The sequence below is a fragment of the Oncorhynchus masou genome, unplaced genomic scaffold (genome assembly GCF_036934945.1).
Source record: "Oncorhynchus masou masou isolate Uvic2021 unplaced genomic scaffold, UVic_Omas_1.1 unplaced_scaffold_651, whole genome shotgun sequence".
Lineage (NCBI taxonomy): Eukaryota > Metazoa > Chordata > Actinopteri > Salmoniformes > Salmonidae > Oncorhynchus > Oncorhynchus masou.
The window spans coordinates 301,298-324,700 of record NW_027012949.1 but is presented as its reverse complement, the minus strand read 5'-3'; the positions used below and the strand labels follow the sequence as shown (position 1 = coordinate 324,700).

The 23,403-nt window shown below is 47.5% G+C and overlaps 1 protein-coding gene across 2 annotated transcripts; it reads right to left on the bottom strand.

The window, feature by feature from the left end:
- Positions 1-2,489: 2,489 nt before the first annotated feature.
- LOC135536699 (coilin-like) lies at positions 2,490-20,340 on the bottom strand. Of its 2 annotated transcripts, XM_064962959.1 has the most exons (7): positions 18,563-20,340; positions 17,075-18,222; positions 16,857-17,035; positions 16,538-16,627; positions 6,782-6,829; positions 5,428-5,497; positions 2,490-2,512 (listed from the first exon to the last, which is right to left on the bottom strand). In XM_064962959.1, exons 1-7 carry the CDS (start codon positions 18,811-18,813, stop codon positions 2,505-2,507), a joined length of 1,794 nt encoding a protein of 597 aa, XP_064819031.1. In that variant the 5' UTR covers positions 18,814-20,340; the 3' UTR covers positions 2,490-2,504. The 2 variants fall into 2 exon arrangements, with proteins under 2 accessions (XP_064819031.1, XP_064819029.1); XM_064962957.1 differs by lacking the exon at positions 2,490-2,512 and having other exon boundaries at positions 5,197-5,497.
- Between the last annotated feature and the right edge of the window lie 3,063 nt (positions 20,341-23,403).

Below are 23,403 nucleotides of genomic sequence, written 5' to 3'. Positions count from 1 at the left end.
AATGTAACCACACTTATGCAGACACACACGATCTCCGGTACAATCATAATATACATATATAATATACATCTCCCCATTAGGTCTGTCTGACTCACCATCCCCATTATGAAAGACCTATCGATGTCTGAATATCCTGGAGGAATATGCCTACCTGTGGTTGGCGCGCGTACAGATGTGTTGACGTCAATGAGAATGCATCATTCTATTTAAACCGTGTCAACTAAATGATCCTATCAAACAGGTTAGATTTTTTTACACCAAATCGTATAATCCATCAGAAAATAAATCCAACGGTCACCTCGAGATCACATTCGGTTCTGTCTGGCAACCTGTTTGTCAGTGTCATAGCGACGTTGGCGATGAATACATGTATAATAAACTAACGTACACACATACGGCCTAATACATGTTGTGATGATCATATTTCAAAACACTTGCACAGACAGGAGCTTCTTTCGATCAAATATCCTCCAAATTCTCATTCATCCTCATCATCATCCGTGGATGTCGTTAACCGACAGACGGAGACTTACCTCATCTGTCCCCCTGCGAACTGGAGCCCCAAATCCACAAAATGTTCGACCCGAATATATCCATCAGCATCCTCATCACACACGTCGAATACCTCCTTGAGCTTTTTTTCAGGAAGCCTAGAAGCTGTTCTTGGTCGGGGAAGACGTTTCCTTCCATCTTAAGAGTTCGGTTTGTCAGATAACGTCGTTATTGGACGGACTTTGTTAGAATTGGTTCTGTATTCGCCATCATTCCGGTTGCTGTCCTCCGCTGGTGCCGTTGCTGACTGGCTCGGTTGGTGCTGTGACATCAGCAGCATCCCGTTACGGAATGGGAAGGACCACTGATCGACGCGCCGTGGGTAGAGACGATAAATGGCTACGATTCACGAACATGAAGGGGAAAAAAAATCGACTTACGTAAACATCTGCCCATGAGCGTGTTTTTTAAAGTGTCAGGTGTTTTTATGTTAGGATACTGAGAAAGATACAATTTAATGTTATTGTGGCACCATCTAGCTCCTTGATTGTTTTCCAACCATAGGACTATTGAACAGAAAATAGGAAGTTATTAATGATTACTGTAAATCAACGTAAAATAAATTATATTTAAAAAGTAAAAACGGAACTAAATATGACACGTTTTCCAATCGCCAATGTATGTATTTTCCTTGTACAAGCCCCAGCTCCATGGTTACCCTGAATAGCTACTTTACATTCCGTTAAATTGTCCTGACCTCGTGTGGATGGTATTCTTGATAACTACTGGAACAATGGCAACCCCACCTATCCAGTCATAGGATATCAAACTTTATTATCTTACAAACAAGTTTTTTTTTTTTTAAATTCAAGATGGGACATTCACAGTTATATCAATGTGTAAAAAAAAGTAGAGAGACAAAAAGATTAAATAACATTTGAAGGTACTTAAAGCAACCTACCCTGTGCCCTCCCTTCCACAACACAACATTAGAAGGTGTTTAAGTGGGTCATTAAAATGGTGCTCATCACACACAGAACTAAAACTAATCAATAGCTTCAATCCAGACTTTGATTAGTCAACCACTGAATCCAAGTATATAGTTCTTCATCTAGTCAACCACATGTTGACAGTAAGGCTGGGATAAGGGGGTTTGGTAGGTTACTACCAGTTTAGTCTACTGAGGAAATAAACTGAAACTCAAAACTATTGAATTAACAGTAACATGGTAAGGGGTTTGGTAAGGTAAAATCTCCATTAAAAAAACATGTTAACATCCTGAATGAGTTGAGTCAACCACATGTTAACAGTAAGGCTGGGATAAGGGGTTTGTAAGGTAAAATAGCTACCAGTATATAGTTCTTCATCAGAGAGACTGTAGAGTCAACCACATGTTAACAGTAAGGCTGGGATAAGGGGTTTGGTAAGGTAAAATAGCTACCAGTATATAGTTCTTCATCAGAGAGACTGTAGAGTCAACCACATGTTAACAGTAAGGCTGGGATAAGGGGTTTGGTAAGGTAAAATAGCTACCAGTATATAGTTCTTCATCAGAGAGACTGTAGAGTCAACCACATGTTGAGGCAGTAAGTAAAATAGCTACCAGTATATAGTTCTTCATCCAGACCACATGTTGATTAAACTGGTTTCCCAGACCCAGCTCCCTCCTGAGCTAAACAAAATCATAGTCAATGGAACTTCTCCAGCTTAATCTGGGTCCAGGGTAAACTGTCTATGGAGGAGTCAGAACAAGCCCCAGTCCATCCAATCAGAAACGGACTGGCCATGGGAGCAGATCTGGCAAAAGCCAGATTTGGGCTGGTCCATTTAACCCAGCTAAGTGGGGTTGTGTGCCGAATTATTATAATTTGGCCAATACTGAGAACTCAAGGGGGAGGGGAAATGGGGCAGTGTTTAGAAATGCCTGGGCCAAGTCGACCAAGAACGTCCATCTTGTTCCTCAGCTCAAATTCCCAGCAACTAGCCTGGGTTCCAGCAGTGAGTCCCAACGTTCAGTCACCTGCAAAGAGAGAAAGACACACTGAAAAAGGATTCTATTCAATTCTATGGGAGTGACATCACAAACACATCCCCATGGTAACCTGAAAACCACAACATTCTGAATTCTGCACATACAGCTGTTTTATTGGAAAGCATTTAACCCCCACATGTATGCCTGGTTTAAAGTATCCCAACAGGTTTCCTTTCAACTAAACGATTATAAGGGACATTCATTGGACAATGACAGCTTCCCTCAACATGTGGGTGGGGTTAAAATGCAGTCAGGGACAATAGAGAGGGGTCAAGCCCATCCATACAGTGTCACACAGCCAGTACAGAGTGAAGAGGCCTGCTTAGTGAAGAGAGGATGGTCAATGGAACCAAAACAACATTCCAAACGCCACCCCCCCAGTTAAGCCACCCCCCCCCACCCCCCAGTATTTTGCCGCCACCCTCCCCCAGTGACGCCGCCCCCCCCCAGTGTTCCCCCCCAGTGTTATCGCCACGCCCCCCCAGTGTTACGCCGCCACCCCAGTGTTCCCCCAGTGTTACGCCGCCGCCCTCCCCCCAGTGTTCGCGCCGCCCACTCCCCCCAGTGTTCGCCGCCCTCCCCAGTGTTACGCCGCCGCCCCCCCAGTGTTACGCGCCGCCCTCCCCCAGTGTTCCTCCCCAGTGTTACGCCACCCTCCCCCAGTGTTACGCCGCCACCCTCCCCCCAGTGTTCGCCACCCCCCCCCCAGTGTTCGCCAGACCCTGGCTCTGACATACAATCTGATAATACAGTATTGTAGAAATGAAGTCCATCTACATTGATGAATGTGTGCAGATCCAATTGTGCTGCAGCATCAGTGCCTGCAGGCAGGGTCTGTGAAATAAGCGCTATTACAGTAACAGACACAGCGTACTCCACACTGCTCCTATTGGCTTTATTCATGTATATATAAACGTAGAGTAACAGTGTTCTGTCTTACCCTGGGCCCAGGACACAGCGTACTCCACACTGCTCCTCTGGCTTTATTCATGTATATAGCGTGAGAGTAACAGTGTTCTATGTCTTACCCTGGAGCCCGGGACTGGCGTACTCACACTGCTCCTATTGGCTTTATTCATCTATATATAAACGTAGAGTAACAGTGTTCTATATCTTACCCCTGGAGCCCGGGACACAGCGTACTCCACACTGATCCTATTGGCTTTATTCATGTATATATAAACGTGAGTAACAGGGTTCTATGTCTTACCCTGGAGCCCCGGGACACAGCGTACTCCACACTGCTCCTATTGGCTTTATTCATGTATATATAAGCGTAGAGTAACAGTGTTCTCTATCTACCCTGGGCCAAGGACACAAGCGTACTCCACACTCTCGGATTTATTCATGTATATATAAACGTAGGTCAAAGTGTTCCCTGTCTCCCCTGGGCCAGGCAGACAGACGTAGGTCCATCTTGGTAAGGTCCAGTAATGGCTGTATTCAGGTATATAGAAGACATGTTAAAGGTCCATCAGTGTTCTCTGTCTGACCCTGGTAGTGCCCGGGGCAGAAGCATGTTAAAGGTCCATGCAACAGTAGGCTTTATTCATGTATAAGTGATAAACGTACACTAAAGGTTGGCCCATCTTTAGGTCCCAATGACAGGTAGTGCCAGGTGAGGGGGCAGACAGACATGTTTGGGTCCACAGGTCAGTAATGACAGGTATCCGTGAGGGGCAGACAGACATGTTAAGGTTGGCCCATCCAGGTCAAACTTCCCCGGCTCCCAAGGTGGGGGAAGACAGACATGTTAAAGGTCCATCTTGGTAAAGGTCCAGCAATGACAGGTAGTGCCAAGGTGCCTTCAGATGGCTGAGGAAACATCGTCCGAGTCGATTCTCCACCTTTCTCCCAAAGTGTACCCTGGAACACTTCTCATCATGGATTTAACAGTGGAAGCTCACTCCAGCCAATCATTACATCAATCCAATGACAGGAAGTTGTGCCAGTGCACTCTGGGAGAAGGGTGGAGTATCGCCATTCAACAGTTATTTCCTTCATTTCCCCCCATTCACTTAAACTGTGAAGTGAGGGATATTCATCCTACCTTGATGAGCAGAGTTTAGCCTTACCTTGAAGCAGCCATCCGTTTGGCCTTACCTTGATAAGCAGAGAGCAGCCATCCGGTTGGCCTTACCTTGATAAGCAGAGAGCAGCCATCCGGTTGGCCTTACCTTGATAAAGAGAGCAGCTATCGGTTGGCCTTACCTTGATAAGCAGAGAGCAGCCATCCGGTTGGCCTTACCTTGATAAGCAGAGAGCAGCCATCCGCCTTACCTTGGCCTTACCTTGATAAGCAGGCAGCCATCCGTTTGGCCTTGCCAATAAGCAGAGCAGCCATCCGTTTGGCCTTACCTTGATAAGCAGAGAGCAGCCATCCGGTTGGCCTTACCTTGATAAGCAGAGAGCAGCCATCCGGTTGGCCTTACCTTGATAAGCAGAGAGCAGCCATGGTTGGCCTACCTTGATAAGCAGAGAGCAGCCATCCGTTTGGCCTTACCTTGATGAGCAGCCATCCGTTTGGCCTTACCTTGATAAGCAGAGAGCAGCCATCCGTTTGGCCTTACCTTGATAAGCAGAGAGCAGCCATCCGGTTGGCCTTACCTTGATAAGCAGAGAGCAGCCATCCGGTTGGCCTTACCTTGATAAGCAGAGAGCAGCCATCCGGTTGGCCTTACCTTGATAAGCAGAGAGCAGCCATCCGTTTGGCCTTACCTTGATAAGCAGAGAGCAGCCATCCGTTTGGCCTTACCTTGATAAGCAGAGAGCAGCCATCCGTTTGGCCTTACCTTGATAAGCAGAGAGCAGCCATCAGTTTGGCCTTACCTTGATAAGCAGAGAGCAGCCATCCGGTTGGCCTTACCTTGATAAGCAGAGAGCAGCCATCCGTTTGGCCTTACCTTGATAAGCAGAGAGCAGTTCGAGCTCAATCTGTTTGGTGCTGTGGTCAAAATGAATGATTTTCCCCTCCTGATAGACAAACAGGGAGACGCAGTGAGAAAGAACATTACCCAAATGAAACCAATTACATTTTTAAATATGTAGCATATAAACATTTACCACATGTATTTAATTCTACAGACAGAGAGAGAAAACAGTTCCTAACAGTGTTCACGCAGCCGTTTCTCCTCAAGTTATACGAGACAGAGGAGAGAGAGAAAACAGTTCCTAACAGTGTTCACGCAGCTCTTTCTCCTCAAGTTATACGAGACAGGGAGAAAACAGTCCCAAACAGTGTTCACGCAGCTCTTTCTCCTCAAGTTATACCAGACAGAGAGAGAAAACAGTTCCTAACAGTGTTCACGCAGCCGTTTCTCCTCAAGTTATACCAGACAGAGAGAAAACAGTCCCAAACAGTGTTCACGCAGCTGTTTCTCCTCAAGTTATACGAGACAGAGGAGAGAAAACAGTTCCTAACAGTGTTCACGCAGCTGTTTCTCCTCAAGTTATACCAGACAGAGAGAAAACAGTCCCAAACAGTGTTCACGCAGCTGTTTCTCCTCAAGTTATACCAGACAGAGAGAAAACAGTCCCAAACAGTGTTCACGCAGCTGTTTCTCCTCAAGTTATACGAGACAGAGGAGAGAAAACAGTTCCTAACAGTGTTCACGCAGCTCTTTCTCCTCAAGTTATACCAGACAGAGAGAAAACAGTCCCAAACAGTGTTCACGCAGCTGTTTCTCCTCAAGTTATACGAGACAGAGGAGAGAAAACAGTTCCTAACAGTGTTCACGCAGCTGTTTCTCCTCAAGTTATACCAGACAGAGAGAAAACAGTTCCTAACAGTGTTCACGCAGCTCTTTCTCCTCAAGTTATACCAGACAGAGAGAGAGAAAACAGTTCCTAACAGTGTTCACACAGCTCTTTCTCCTCAAGTTATACCAGACAGAGAGAGAGAAAACAGTTCCTAACAGTGTTCACGCAGCTCTTTCTCCTCAAGTTATACCAGACAGAGAGAGAGAAAACAGTTCCTAACAGTGTTCACGCAGCTCTTTCTCCTCAAGTTATACCAGACAGAGAGAGAAAACAGTTCCTAACAGCGTTCACGCAGCTCTTTCTCCTCAAGTTATACCAGACAGACAGAGAGAGAAAAACAGTCCCTAACAGTGTTCACGCAGCTCTTTCTCCTCAAGTTATACCAGACAGAGAGAGAGAAAACAGTTCCTAACAGTGTTCACGCAGCTCTTTCTCCTCAAGTTATACGAGACAGAGGAGAGAGAGAAAACAGCGAGTCTTTCAACTATTTTTACTTACTTTATACTCAGACACCTCTGGTGTGTAGTTCTCTGTCAGCTCCAGCAGCTGTGAACACACACACACACACACACGACAGAGTGATAATGAGTTACATGGAGGTGTGTAGCACCTTAGTAACACACAACTCTACAGTCATCTCTCACTGTTCTTCTATTTTAATTAAAGAGGTTTTATTCACATGGAAAACAGAAAGACTCACAGTGGCAAGAAAAATGTATGTGAACCCTTTGGAATTACCCGGACCTCCGCATAAATTACCCAGACCTCCGCATAAATTACCCAGACCTCCGCATAAATTACCCAGACCTCCGCATAAATTACCCAGACCTCCGCATAAATTACCCAGACCTCCGCATAAATTTGCAGACCTCCGCATAAATTACCCAGACCTCCGCATAAATTACCCAGACCTCCGCATAAATTACCCAGACCTCCGCATAAATTACCCAGACCTCCGCATAAATTACCCAGACCTCCGCATAAATTACCCAGACCTCCGCATAAATTACCCAGACCTCCGCATAAATTACCTGGGCTTCTGAATAAATTGGTCATCAAATTTGATCTGATCTTCATCTAAGCCACAACAATAGACTAGTCTGCTTAAACTAATAACACACAAATGATTGTATTTTTATTGTCTATATCGAATACATCATTTAAACACTCACAATGTAGGTTGGAAAAAGTATGTGAACCCCGAGGCTAATGACTAAAAAGATAATTGGAGTCAGGAGTCGGCTAACCTGGAGTCCAAATCAATGAGACGAGATTGGAGATGTTGGTTAGTGTTAGAGGAAATTATAGTTGAAATTATTAATTATGTATACATTATTGATTAGAACCATTTATTCTAATACTATTATGTTATATGAAAAGTATGAGTTTTTGGTTAAGCTGTTACTGAAAATGTAAGCAGAACAAATTAATTGTCTGTGCCTCTTGGGAAGTTTAAGGGGGAGACAAGATAAGAATGTTTGGGTTATGTTCCATTAGGGGAGAAAAAGTGTATCTTTTAGACAGATTGGAATGTCTGTTTTATGAGGGAGTAGAAGATCTCCAGGCCTGAGTATACTACGCTATTGTAAGGATGGGAGAGAGTGTGAAACTGATGACGTCATTTTATGTTCTCTCTTTAAAATGTAATGTTCTTTGTATTTTGGGTCAGTACTCATCAAGAATAAACGCTGTTACCTTTGGCTTTTAAGACTGGTCTCGATCTACTTCATGCATAATTAATGAACTTACAACTCATTAATGAATTAGAAATGAGTGCGAATTTGGTTTTGGCTACAAAACATATAGGAATTTAGAATTCCTCTATCAGTTAGAGCTGCCCAGCCCTTTAAAAAACTCAAAAAATTTGAGTTTGCTATTCACAAGAAGCATTGCCTGATGTGAACCATGCCTCGAACAAAAGAGATATCAGAAGACCTAATTAAGAATGATTGATTTGCATAAAGCTGGAAAGGGTTACAAAGTATCTCTAAAAGCCTTGATGTCCATCAGTCCACGGTAAGACAAATTGTCTATAAATGGAGAACGTTCAGCACTGTTGCTACTCTCCCTAGGGGTGGCCGTCCTGCAAAGATGACTGCAAGAGGACAGACCAGAATGCTCAATGAGGTTAAGAAGAATCCTAGAGTGTCAGCTTAAGAATTACAGAAATCTCTGGAACAGGCTAACATCTGTTAACGAGTGTTCGATACGTAAAACACTAAACAAGAATGGTGTTCATGGGAGGGCACCACGGAAGAAGCCATTGCTGCACGTCTGAAGTTCGCAAAGAGCACCTGGATGTTCCACAGCGCTACTGGCAAAATATTCTGTGGACAGATGAAACTACAGTTGAGTTGTTTGGAAGAAACAGACATCACTATGTGTGGAGAAAAAAAGCCCAGCACACCAACATCAAAACCTCATCCCAACTATAAAGTATAGTGGAGGGAGCATCAAGGTTTGGGGCTGCTTTGCTGCCTCAGGGACTGGACAGTTTGCTATCGTCGGCAGAAGAATGAATTCCCAAGTTTATCAAGACATTTTGCAGAAGAATGTTAGGCTTTCTGTCCGCCAACTGAAGTTCAACAGAAGTTGGGTGATGAAACAGGACAACGACCCAAAACACAGAAGTAAAATCAACAACAGAATGGCTTCAACTGAATAAAATACGCCTTCTGGAGTGTCCCAGTCAGAGTCCTGACCTCAACCTGATTTGAGATGCTGTGGCATGACCTCAAGAGAGCAGTTCACACCAGACATCCCTTGAACATTGCTGAACTGAAGCGGTTTTGTAAAGAGGAACGGTCCAAAATTCCTCCTGACTGTTGTACAGGTCTGACCAACAACTACAGGAAACATTTAGTTGAGGTTATTGCTGCGAAAGGAGGGTCAACCAGTTATTAAATCCAAGGCTTCACATACTTTACAACCCTGTACTGCGCCTGTTTACAACCCTCTGCTGGGCCTGTCTACAACCCTGTCCTGCGCCTGTCTACAACCCTGTACTGCGCCTGTCTACAACCCTCTAGTGGGCCTGTCTACAACCCTCTACTGGGCCTGTCTACAACCCTCTACTGGGCCTGTCTACAACCCTCTACTGGGCCTGTCTACAACCCTCTACTGGGCCTGTCTACAACCCCGTACTGGGCCTGTTTACAACCCCGTACTGGGCCTGTCTACAACCCTGTACTGCGCATGTTTACAACCCTCTACTGTGCATGTTTACAACCCTCTACTGTGCATGTTTACAACCCTCTACTGTGCATGTTTACAACCCTCTACTGTGCATGTTTACAACCCTCTACTGTGCATGTTTACAACCCTCTACTGTGCATGTTTACAACCCTCTACTGTGCATGTTTACAACCCTCTACTGTGCATGTTTACAACCCTCTACTGTGCCTGTTTACAACCCTCTAATGCGCATGTTTACAACCCTGTACTGCGCATGTTTACAACCCTCTACTGCGCATGTCTACAACCCTCTACTGCGCATGTCTACAACCCTCTACTGCGCATGTCTACAACCCTCTACTGCGCATGTCTACAACCCTCTACTGCGCCTGTCTACAACCCTCTACTGCGCCTGTCTACAACCCTCTACTGCGCATGTTTACAACCCTCTACTGCGCCTGTCTACAACCCTCTACTGCGCATGTCTACAACCCTCTACTGCGCATGTCTACAACCCTCTACTGCGCATGTTTACAACCCTCTACTGCGCCTGTCTACAACCCTCTACTGCGCATGTCTACAACCCTCTACTGCGCATGTCTACAACCCTCTACTGCGCATGTCTACAACCCTCTACTGCATGTCTACAACCCTCTACTGCGCATGTCTACAACCCTCTACTGCGCATGTCTACAACCCTCTACTGCGCATGTCTACAACCCTCTACTGCGCATGTCTACAACCCTCTACTGCGCATGTCTACAACCCTCTACTGCGCATGTCTACAACCCTCTACTGCGCATGTCTACAACCCTCTACTGCGCATGTTTACAACCCTCTACTGCGCATGTTTACAACCCTCTACTGCGCCTGTTTACAACCCTCTACTGTGCCTGTTTACAACCCTCTACTGTGCATGTTTACAACCCTCTACTGTGCATGTTTACAACCCTCTACTGCGCCTGTCTACAACCCTCTACTGCGCCTGTTTACAACCCTCTACTGTGCATGTTTACAACCCTCTACTGTGCATGTTTACAACCCTCTACTGTGCATGTTTACAACCCTCTACTGTGCATGTTTACACGGGGGGGGTTCAAGAAAGACTTGAAAACCTATGGTTGTTTGATATTAGTTTTAAGCAGACGGTCTATTGTTGTGACTTAGGTGAAGATCAGATAAAATGATGAATGAATGCAGAAATCCAGGTCATTCCAAAGGCTTCACATACTTTCTGGTGTCATTGTACATGAGCAGCATCTTTAACTCTTTCCCTCCTCGTCCACGGAGAGTCGACTGAATTAGGACAGCTAGGAGTTTCCTGGTCACATGACCTGAGCAGGAAGAAGGCTCCAGTGTCTGAATGGAGTGACGCTATACACTAACGATGGTCTTCCTTCAACCAGTACACTGAGGCCCTTCCATTTGAACCACTGGGAAACAGTGGCCCGTGTTACTGAGTGGACCACCCTGGCTAAATAAAGACACATGACCTGAGTGAAGGCAAAACGCATTGCTTCCATTTGAACCACTGGGAAACAGTGGCCCGTGTTACTGAGTGGACCACCCTGGCTAAATAAAGACACATGACCTGAGTGAAGGCAAAACGCATTGCTTCCATTTGAACCACTGGGAAACAGTGGTCCGTGTTACTGAGTGGACCACCCTGGCTAAATAAAGACATGACCTGGGTGAAGGCAAAACGCATTGCTTCCATTTGAACCCAGTGTATCAGACTGAGCTGTGTGGTGAGTACGTTAGACGGCTGTCAGATGTGTTGTTAAATACCTAACCGGGCGTTGTGAGATCTGCCGTTTGTTGCAATGTTGTCGGGGGAGCAACACGACCAGATTATTGTTCTCGGGGTACAAACGTGGCCGTGTGCAATACAGAGGGAATATGGACGTGGATCTTCACTAAGAGATTATACTACGGTGTTGTGGAATAGGACTGTGGTGGTGTGGAATAGGGCCGTGGATTATACTACAGTGGTGTAGCGGTTGTAGCGGTTCCGGGTTGGAGCGAGCGGTCACATCTACACTTCGGTCCGCAGGTAGTATAACTTTTCATTACATTTTTCATTACATTTCATTATAGTTCAACGGTTTGATTTGTCTAATCTTGTCTAATCTTGTCTAATCTTAGCAATTTCTTCTTAGCTAGCTACATAGCCGTCTTTGTATCAAAGATAATTGCGTAATTATCGTATTTCGTCGTCCTAACGTAGTCTACACTGCTATCTGCCCAGCAGCTAGCTAAGCAGCTAGCTAACGTCCACTGTCCACCAGCACTGTAGAAACTATTACACTCAACTGAACGACTCGATTAGTGTAGTGTTAGCTAGCTACATAGTTGTCTTCGCTGTCTTCGTATCCAAGATAATTGTGTAGTTTAGAGTGTGTAGACTTAGAGTGATTATGTTAATTTACCGAGGTTAGCTAGCCAGCTATTTGTCGTCCTTAACGTAGGAGATGCTGCTAGCTAGGTAGCCAACAGCTAGCCAACCTCTACCGAATAGAACTTCAACTACGCGGTCAACATTTCGCTTCGCTCCACAGGTAGTATCACATTTTCATTTCACTTCATTACAGTACAACGGTTTGATTTGTTTGATCGTAGCTAGCTAGCTACATAGCCGTCTTTGTATCTAAGACAATTGTGTAGTCTAGAGCGATTTTCTAGGTTAGCTAGCCAGCTATTGTCGTTCTTTTAACGTAACGCAATCAACACTGCTAGCTAGCCAGCTAGCCCCCGAATAGCAGCACTGTAGAAACTATTACACTCGACGGAGCGACTTGATTAGTGTAGTGTCAACATCGCAGCCACTACCAGCTAGCCTACAAAGTCAACAACGCAGCCACTGCCAGCTAGCCTACTCCAGCAGTACTGTATCATTTCAATCATTTTAGTCAATGAGATTCTTGCTACGTAAGCTTAACTTTCTGAACATTCGAGACGTGTAGTCCACTTGTCATTCCAATCTCCTTTGCATTAGCGTAGCCTCTTCTGTAGCCTGCCAACTATGTGTCTATCTATCCCTGTTCTCTCCTCTCTGCACAGACCATACAAACGCTCCACACCGCGTGGCCGCGGCCACCCTAACCTGGTGGTCCCAGCGCGCACAACCCACGTGGAGTTCCAGGTCTCCGGTAGCCTCTGGAACTGCCGATCTGCGGCCAACAAGGCAGAGTTCATCTCAGCCTATGCCTCCCTCCAGTCCCTCGACTTCTTGGCACTGACAGAAACATGGATCACCACAGATAACACTGCTACTCCTACTGCTCTCTCTTCGTCCGCCCACGTGTTCTCGCACACCCCGAGAGCTTCTGGTCAGCGGGGTGGTGGCACCGGGATCCTCATCTCTCCCAAGTGGTCAATCTCTCTCTCTCCCCTTACCCATCTGTCTATCGCCTCCTTTGAATTCCATGCTGTCACAGTTACTAGCCCTTTCAAGCTTAACATCCTTATCATTTATCGCCCTCCAGGTTCCCTCGGAGAGTTCATCAATGAGCTTGATGCCTTGATAAGCTCCTTTCCTAAGGACGGCTCACCTCTCACAGTCCTGGGCGACTTTAACCTCCCCACGTCTACATTTGACTCATTCCTCTCTGCCTCCTTCTTTCCACTCCTCTCCTCTTTTGACCTCACCCTCTCACCTTCCCCCCCTACTCACAAGGCAGGCAATACGCTCGACCTCATCTTTACTAGATGCTGTTCTTCCACTAACCTCATTGCAACTCCCCTCCAAGTCTCCGACCACTACCTTGTATCCTTTTCCCTCTCGCTCTCATCCAACACTTCCCACACTGCCCCTACTCGGATGGTATCGCGCCGTCCCAACCTTCGCTCTCTCTCCCCCGCTACTCTCTCCTCTTCCATCCTATCATCTCTTCCCTCTGCTCATACCTTCTCCAACCTATCTCCTGATTCTGCCTCCTCAACCCTCCTCTCTTCCCTTTCTGCATCCTTTGACTCTCTATGTCCCCTATCCTCCAGGCCGGCTCGGTCCTCCCCTCCCGCTCCGTGGCTCGGACGACTCATTGCGAGCTCATAGAACAGAGCTCCGGGCAGCCGGCGGAAATGGAGGAAAACTCGCCTCCCTGCGGACCTGGCATCCTTTCACTCCCTCCTCTCTACATTTTCCTCCGTCTCTGCTGCTAAAGCCACTTTCTACCACTCTAAATTCCAAGCATCTGCCTCTAACCCTAGGAAGCTCTTTGCCACCTCCTCCTCCCTCCTGAATCCTCCTCCCCCCTCCTCCCTCTCTGCAGATGACTTCGTCAACCATTTTGAAAAAGAAGGTCGACGACATCCGATCCTCGTTGCTAAGTCAAACGACACCGCTGGTTCTGCTCACACTGCCCTACCCTGTGCTCTGACCTCTTTCTCCCTCTCTCTCCAGATGAAATCTCGCTTCTTGTGACGGCCGGCCGCCCAACAACCTGCCCGCTTGACCCTATCCCCTCCTCTCTTCTCCAGACCATTTCCGGAGACCTTCTCCCGTACCTCACCTCGCTCATCAACTCATCCCTGACCGCTGGCTACGTCCCTTCCGTCTTCAAGAGAGCGAGAGTTGCACCCCTTCTGAAAAACCTACACTCGATCCCTCCGATGTCAACAAGTACAGACCAGTATCCCTTCTTTCTTTTCTCTCCAAAACTCTTGAACGTGCCGTCCTTGGCCAGCTCTCCCGCTATCTCTCTCAGAATGACCTTCTTGATCCAAATCAGTCAGGTTTCAAGACTAGTCATTCAACTGAGACTGCTCTTCTCTGTATCACGGAGGCGCTCCGCACTGCTAAAGCTAACTCTCTCTCCTCTGCTCTCATCCTTCTAGACCTATCGGCTGCCTTCGATACTGTGAACCATCAGATCCTCCTCTCCACCCTCTCCGAGTTGGGCATCTCCGGTGCGGCCCACGCTTGGATTGCGTCCTACCTGACAGGTCGCTCCTACCAGGTGGCGTGGCGAGAATCTGTCTCCTCGCCACGCGCTCTCACCACTGGTGTTCCCCAGGGCTCTGTTCTAGGCCCTCTCCTATTCTCGCTATACACCAAGTCACTTGGCTCTGTCATAACCTCACATGGTCTCTCCTATCATTGCTATGCAGACGACACACAATTAATCTTCTCCTTTCCCCCTTCTGATGACCAGGTGGCGAATCGCATCTCTGCATGTCTGGCAGACATATCAGTGTGGATGACGGATCACCACCTCAAGCTGAACCTCGGCAAGACGGAGCTGCTCTTCCTCCCGGGGAAGGACTGCCCGTTCCATGATCTCGCCATCACGGTTGACAACTCCATTGTGTCCTCCTCCCAGAGCGCTAAGAACCTTGGCGTGATCCTGGACAACACCCTGTCGTTCTCAACTAACATCAAGGCGGTGGCCCGTTCCTGTAGGTTCATGCTCTACAACATCCGCAGAGTACGACCCTGCCTCACACAGGAAGCGGCGCAGGTCCTAATCCAGGCACTTGTCATCTCCCGTCTGGATTACTGCAACTCGCTGTTGGCTGGGCTCCCTGCCTGTGCCATTAAACCCCTACAACTCATCCAGAACGCCGCAGCCCGTCTGGTGTTCAACCTTCCCAAGTTCTCTCACGTCACCCCGCTCCTCCGCTCTCTCCACTGGCTTCCAGTTGAAGCTCGCATCCGCTACAAGACCATGGTGCTTGCCTACGGAGCTGTGAGGGGAACGGCACCGCATTACCTCCAGGCTTTGATCAGGCCCTACACCCAAACAAGGGGACTGCGTTCATCCACCTCTGGCCTGCTCGCCTCCCTACCACTGAGGAAGTACAGTTCCCGCTCAGCCCAGTCAAAACTGTTCGCTGCTCTGGCCCCCCAATGGTGGAACAAACTCCCTCACGAGTCAATCACCACCTTCCGGAGACACCTGAAACCCCACCTCTTCAAGGAATACCTAGGATAGGATAAGTAATCCTTCTCACCCCCCCTTAATGATTTAGATGCACTATTGTAAAGTGGCTGTTCCACTGGATGTCAGAAGGTGAATTCACCAATTTGTAAGTCGCTCTGGATAAGAGCGTCTGCTAAATGACTTAAATGTAAATGGAACTGCCAGCAGGTCTATAAAAGGCGGGTTACCTCGACGGTCAGTCTACAAGCGGTGGGTAACCTCCACGGTCGGTCTACAAGCGGTGGGTAACCTCGACGGTCGGTCTACAAGCGGTGGGTAACCTCGACGGTCGGTCTACAAGCGGTGGGTAACCTCGACGGTCGGTCTACAAGCGGTGGGTAACCTCGACGGTCGGTCTACAGCGGTGGGTAACCTCGACGGTCGGTCTACAAGCGGTGGGTAACCTCGACGGTCGGTCTACAAGCGGTGGGTAACCTCGACGGTCGGTCTACAAGCGGTGGGTAACCTCGACGGTCGGTCTACAAGCGGTGGGTAACCTCGACGGTCGGTCTACAAGCGGTGGGTAACCTCGACGGTCGGTCTACAAGCGGTGGGTAACCTCGACGGTCGGTCTACAAGCGGTGGGTAACCTCGACGGTCGGTCTACAAGCGGTGGGTAACCTCGACGGTCGGTCTACAAGCGGTGGGTTACCTCGACGGTCGGTCTACAAGCGGTGGGTTACCTCGACGGTCGGTCTACAAGCGGTGGGTTACCTCGACGGTCGGTCTATAAGAGGTGGGTAACCTCGACGGTCGGTCTATAAGAGGTGGGTTACCTCGACGGTCGGTCTACAAGCGGTGGGTTACCTCGACGGTCGGTCTATAAGCGGTGGGTTACCTCGACGGTCGGTCTACAAGCGGCGGGTTACCTCGACGGTCGGTCTATAAGAGGCGGGTTACCTCGACGGTCGGTCTACAAGAGGTGGGTTACCTCGACGGTCGGTCTACAAGAGGCGGGTTACCTCGACGGTCTATAAGAGGTGGGTTACCTCGACGGTCTATAAGAGGTGGGTTACCTCGACGGTCTATAAGAGGTGGGTTACCTCGACGGTCTATAAGAGGTGGGTTACCTCGACGGTCGGTCTATAAGAGGTGGGTTACCTCGACGGTCGGTCTATAAGTGGTGGGTTACCTCGAAGGTCTATAAGTAGTGGGTTACCTTGAAGGCGATCTTCTGTCCGTCCTGAGGGGGAGCAGCTAGGAGGGGCATCTCACTGTAGTCCCTCTTGGGGACACTCTCTGACGGGTTCTACAACACACACACCTATAAATGTCATACCTCCCACATCTTCGTTGCAGCAGCAACAGAAGTAGGTTACAGAATGCCACAGGGTCGGTGTCGAGTCCATTTCAATTCAGGATGTAAACTGAAATGCCAATTCCAGTTCTGTGCTTTTCATTGAGAATTTAAAAAAATTTAATCTAAATGACTTGAATTGACCAACCCTGGAATACTGTGCAGCAGTCAGTTGACTTACCTGGAACACCACAGAGCTGTTAATCAGGGAGTCCTTCTGGTACGATGGTGGCTGAGGAGTCTGCTGCCGCTGTCCACCTTCATAGTTGAAATAAAACCCTGCATTATCTCCTCCCCCTGCCCCGCTATCTTCCCCTCTCCCTCCTCTACCCCCACGAGAACCCCTATCCCACTCCCCACCTCTACCCCCACCACGAGAACCCCTATCCCACTCCCCACCACGAGGACCCCTGTCCCACTCCCCTCTAACACCCCTACCTCCACCACCCCAACTCTGGCCTCCATCCCCTCTACCCCTAACCCCTCTACCCCCACCTCTCTCCACACCCCTAGGGCTTCCCCAGCCTCTCCAGGTGGGTTGTGCTGCCATAGCAGGGACTATCCCCATCCCCAGGCCCGGTTGTTTGATAACCAGCTGGATCTCCTCCTCACTACTACTACTACTACTAGAGCCTGGGCTCTCAGGCCTCCTGTGGGCCTTCTGCACTGCTGGGGTAGGGCCTGGTCCTGGAGCATTAGCTCTCTGGCCAGGGGATACAGAGGTCCTGGGACCTGAGGAAGGGAGGCTGGGCCTGGAGGGGGTGGTTTTGTCTCTAGGACCAGCTCTGGAGCCAGTGGGTATGGTGGCAGGAGGAGTGGCAGCAGGTTTGGATAAAGGAGTTTGGTTTTTAATGGGAGGTTTGTATAGAGGAGTTTGGTTTTTAACGGGAGGTTTGCCTGTGGTAGCTTTGCTAGAGGCATCGTCACCCGATGAGTCTGAGGAGTCTGAATCAGATGATGAGGGAGGTGGGCGTGGTTTCTTAATGGGGACTCTGGGTTTAACTACAGGGGTGGCTTTAGATGTGACAGGGGGTGTAGCGCTAGCAGAGTGTGATTTGGAGGGTAGTTTCTGCATGGGTTTTTGACTGGGGGCCTCCTCCTCCTCACTACTTTCACTGGAATCAGAAGAGTCATCCGTTTCCCCATTCGGGGTCTTTGCTGTGGCTTTACCGTTAACAGATACGGCTGTGGCCGCTGGAGCCTTCTTGGGGTTTTTGTCCGCTTTGACTACGGTGGGAGAGGGTACTGTGGACGAGGTGGGAGGGGGTCCTGTGGACGAGGCAGTGGTTTTGGTCGCCACCTTATCTTTCTTTTTCTTCTTCTTCTTCTGTTTCTGCTTGTCTTCTTTCCTCCTCTCTTCAACCGCAGCCTGGTTGGAATCGGCCTCCTGACTCTCCTTTCTCTTCTTCTTTTTCTTCCACTCTTCACACACTCGGTTCTGTGTGGGCTCCTCCTCTTCCTCGGCATCTCTCCTCCTCTTCTTGGACTTCACAACAGATGTGTTCGACTGACTTCCATTCGAAAGGGTTAGGGTGTCCACCTTCACTCTGTCAATCAACACAACACGGAGGGTTGGAACGGTAGATATTCTCAAAGTACTAGGGGTGGTGTGTGATTAGCCTAGGCTAAGACCAGGCTTGCAGTGCAACCCGTCTATTGTTTTGTTGCAAGCCGGTGTAGCTAGCTACCTAGCTCGGCTGCATAACCAACCCAAATAAATAGAATGAACCAACCACGTGGGTTAGATCACAGACGGAAATCCTAATGAAAGTTACAGCGCCATTAGCTCTTGTCAAAAGCACTTAGCGCAGGTCTAGAGCTAAGCGTGGATCAGACTGGATAAAAACATTTCTGGCTAGCCGGGGTGTGTGTGTGTGTGTGACGCACCTGATAGTGTCGTTATCTCGGACTACGTAGATGCTCTCTGTGTGCGGCAGGTAGCACTCTTCGATGAACAGACTCAAAATGCTCCTGCGACTGAAGTCGAACTTTTCCCTGATCACGCTGGCTATGTCTGCTACCACGCGGCATTTGTTCAGATCCACGAGGACCCAGCACATGCGACAGTCGGATACCGAGGGCGGCGGGTAATCAAAATACAATCGCACCCGTATCACATTGGTATTGGAGGCTGCCATTGTTGCTGTGTGGAAGGAAATCTATCTCACACGCCGTTCAGAAAACTAGTTGCCTGTCTTTTGAAGAGTTGACTCGTTCAGTTACTGCCACCTGTTGGTACGGAAGGGAATTAGCCAGCTAAATATTTCATTAAACTCTCCCTCATACCGGAAGCACTAGCCGGTTCCCACTCGATAACACAGCCACAGGGTCAATTATACTCTAAAATCTTTGGCAGGGGTAGTTGAAAACATTAAAAAAAACATAAGTCCGGTAAAGAGGCAGTCTTTTTCAAAACGTAAAACCCTTAACAAAAGATCAATACATGTTTTATTAACAAATAGCCTAACAATTGATTGGCAGAACCTAGTAGTAGGCAACAGTAGGAACCATTTTGGTCAACAACAAAACATTCTCATGAAGGACATATCTACATACATTTAAAACGTAACACCGAGCTGGTGAGGTAGTGCATGTCAGTGTTGTGTGTAAGTTGACTATAGAATGTGAGACTAATGCTTCGTATAAAAACATAATCAGATGTAATGACAGGCAGCCGATGATAAACATATCGCTTGAAAAACTCAGTAACTCCTCCGACACCTGAATTTATCCCTTCACGTTTTTCCACATTGAGGAACCATCTCCATTCAACTCCAAAATTCTATTAAACTTTTCTAAACTCTCTTCAGCGGACAGAGACCGCAAAGAACCCTGTAAATTGTAGTGAAGATACATGTTTCACAAGCTGTGGTCCTTCCACAATTGTGCAACGCCATGCTTGTTGTTGTGATACAGCAGAGTTTTTTGGCGCTTTCAAGACAACTGGGAACCCAACACACACAAGAGGACAACTAATGTCAGTGATCTTCAGGTCGTAAAGTCAGATCTCCAGCAAGATGTCCGAGTTTCCGACTTTGAATTCGGAGTTGGATGACCTTTCAAAACTATTTTCCCGTCGGAGCTCGTTCTCCCCTCCCTTTCCCCGAGTTGTCTTGAACGCACCGAAGTGTGAGATTTCTGAGTTCCCAGTTGTTTTGAATGCAGCATTTCTACCATCGTTCTTATTGTGCGCTAGCTCCCTACGTCATCACTACAAGCACAATTTGATTCACGAGATACTCTACATGCCCACGTTCTGATACACCAAGCACAGAGAGGGTCTGATCGAAAAGCCAATGGAAAGCTAAGTGCCCACCCAGCCGAGCTCTGCCAGGAGAACAAGAGAGAGCAGAGTTGTACACCAAAGTTACATAGCCGAATTCAACACGTACATTCCAAAATGCTGACAAATATTGATATATAAATCGATTACAAATTACATGACCCTCCCCTGGACTAAATACAAGAAAATGCTAAACCCTCCCCCATTTTCCTCCAGGTAACAATTGATTAAATTTCGACCACTACCTAACTAACTAGTTGCTTAGCTGGCTAGTTGCATTCTTATATATTTGTAAAAAAAATCTGGTTATTCGACCAACTGTAATGTGAAGCTGCTGTTTTCCTTCCTCTTATTGGATAGTTACAAAACTTGACTTCCCCATTTCAAAACAAACGCTCTGACTGGAAGCACTGAGTAGCCGAATGTTTCACACGGCTTAAATATGCGATTCCCTTTCTTGCCACTAGGCGACAGCAGAGTATACTCAATCTTTGGTGGTAGTAGTTGTAAACATCAAGAGAGGGTAAAGTGGCAGTATTTTCAACCAGGCATTTTCATGATGTACATCAGTGGTTCCCAACCGTCTGGTTACTGTACCACCAAGTCCATTTTACTCTGCCCAGAGTACCCCCCCTCATGCCCATTACTGGTAAGCCTATGGCCTCAGTCTTCTCAGGTACCCCCTGTGGATAGGCCCATTACCCCCCGGGGGTTCTGGTACCGCTGGTTAGGATACACGGATATACATAAGACATGGCAACCTTCACAGAAGATGTATCAAGACATGGAAACCTTCACAGAAGATGTTTCAAACCATGTTTTTTTTACAAACAGCTTTTACAACTGATTTAAACAGAGTAGACAACAAAGTAGAAGCAATTTTGGTCAATAAGCTTGCTCCTACCTATCTCTCTGATTTGGTCCTGCCGTACATACCTACGCTACATACCTACGCTACATACCTATGCACGTACGCTATGGTCACAAGACGCAGGCCTCCTAACTGTCCCTAGAATTTCTAAGCAAACAGCTGGAGGCAGGGCTTTCTCCTATAGAGCTCAATTTTTATGGAACGGTCTGCCTACCCATGTCAGAGATGCAAACTCGGTCTCAACCTTTAAGTCTTCAGTGGGTCATATGATTGAGTGTAGTCTGGCCCAGGAGTGGGAAGGTGAACGGAAAGGCCCTGGAGCATCGAACCGCCCTTGCTGTCTCTGCCTGGCCGGTTCCCCTCTTTCCACTGGGATCCTCTGCCTCTAACCCTATTACAGGGGCTGAGTCACTGGCTTACTGGGGCTCTCTCATACCGTCCCTGGAGGGGGTGCGTCACCTGAGTGGGTTGATTCACTGATGTGGTCATCCTGTCTGGGTTGGCGTCCCCCTTGGGTTGTGCCGTGGGTTGTGCCGTGGCGGAGATCTATGTGGGCTATACTCAGCCTTGTCTCAGGATGGTAAGTTGGTGGTTGAAGATATCCCTCTAGTGGTGTGGGGGCTGTGCTTTGGCAAAGTGGGTGGGGTTATATCCTTCCTGTTTGGCCCTGTCCGGGGTGTCCTCGGATGGGGCCACAGTGTCTCCCTGACCCCTCCTGTCTCAGCCTCCAGTATTTATGCTGCAGTAGTTTATGGTGTCGGGGGGCTAGGGTCAGTTTGTTATATCTGGAGTACTTCTCCTGTCCTATTCGGTGTCCTGTGTGAATTTAAGTGTGCTCTCTCTAATTCTCTCTTTCTCTCTTTCTTTCTCTCTCTCTCTCGGAGGACCTGAGTCCTAGGACCATGCCCCAGGATTACCTGACATGATGACTCCTTGCTGTCCCCAGTCCACCTGGCCGTGCTGCTGCTCCAGTTTCAACTGTTCTGCCTTATTATTATTCAACCATGCTGGTCATTTATGAACATTTGAACATCTTGGCCATGTTCTGTTATAATCTCCACCCGTCACAGCCAGAAGAGGACTGGCCACCCCACATAGCCTGATTAGTCTCTAGGTTTTTTCATAGGTTTTGGCCTTTCTAGGGAGTTTTTCCTAGCCACCGTGCTTCTACACCTGCATTGCTTGCTGTTTGGGGTTTTAGGCTGTGTTTCTGTACAGCACTTTGAGATATCAGCTGATGTACGAAGGGCTATATAAATACATTTGATTTGATTTTGAACTAAAAATTCCTCCTTAAAATATACCAACAATTATAAACTGGGTGGTTCCAGCCCTGAATGCTGATTGGCTGACATCCGTGGTACATGAGACCGTATACCATAGGTATGACAAAACATGTGTTATTACTGCTCTAATTACTTTAGTAACCAGTTTATAATAGCAATAAGGCCCGACGGCCTGTGGTATATGGTCAATATACCACGGCTAAGGTCTGTGTCAAGGCATTCCGCGCTGCATTGCGTGAAAGAACAGCCCTTAGCCGTGGTATATTAGCTATATACCACATCCCCTCGGGTCTTATTGCTTCAACGTAGTATTGTGTATATATATATCAGAGCTACATAAAGAAACTAGCTAGTATGTAAAGATGTAGGATTGCTTCAAGTTATATTTGGTTGATTGCTAACATGAACTGAGCATCAACAACATTCCAAGGTAATCTAATAAGTTTGTGGATAACCCTTGCGCCACACTCCTGTTGTTCAGACAGGAGTGTATTGATTATTGTACACTGAGCAAAACATTTTGCAATGAAAACAAGAGTTTCTATTGGACAAATTCAGGTAAGTCCCACACGTTTCGTATTCTTCTGTTTGGGTTCTGTTGGGTTTCAAATGGAAAAACTCTCTTTTTAACAAAGTTGTAACTAAGTCAGTATACTGATATTTTGTTGATGGGGGTTCATAGAATTCCCCACATCCTCTGTCCATGTCCACAAACACCCTGATCCTCCGAGGTCTGTCTCTTACTTGCACTTTAGTGAGCCATATTTTTGACCAGTACCCTGTACAACAGAGGAGATGAGTCAGTAGATCCCATCCTTGTACAACAGACTGCAGTATGACCAGTACCCTGTACTACAGAGGAGATGAGTCAGTAGATCCCATCCTTGTACAACAGACTGCAGTATGACCAGTACCCTGTACTACAGAGGAGATGAGTCAGTAGATCCCATCCTTGTACAACAGACTGCAGTATGACCAGTACCCTGTACTACAGAGGAGATGAGTCAGTAGATCCCATCCTTGTACAACACAGTTTGACCAGTACCCTGTACTACAGAGGAGATGAGTCAGTAGATACCATCCTTGTACAACAGACTGCAGTATGACCAGTACCCTGTACTACAGAGGAGATGAGTCAGTAGATCCCATCCTTGTACAACAGACTGCAGTATGACCAGTACCCTGTACTACAGAGGAGATGAGTCAGTAGATCCCATCCTTGTACAACAGACTGCAGTATGACCAGTACCCTGTACTACAGAGGAGATGAGTCAGTAGATCCCATCCT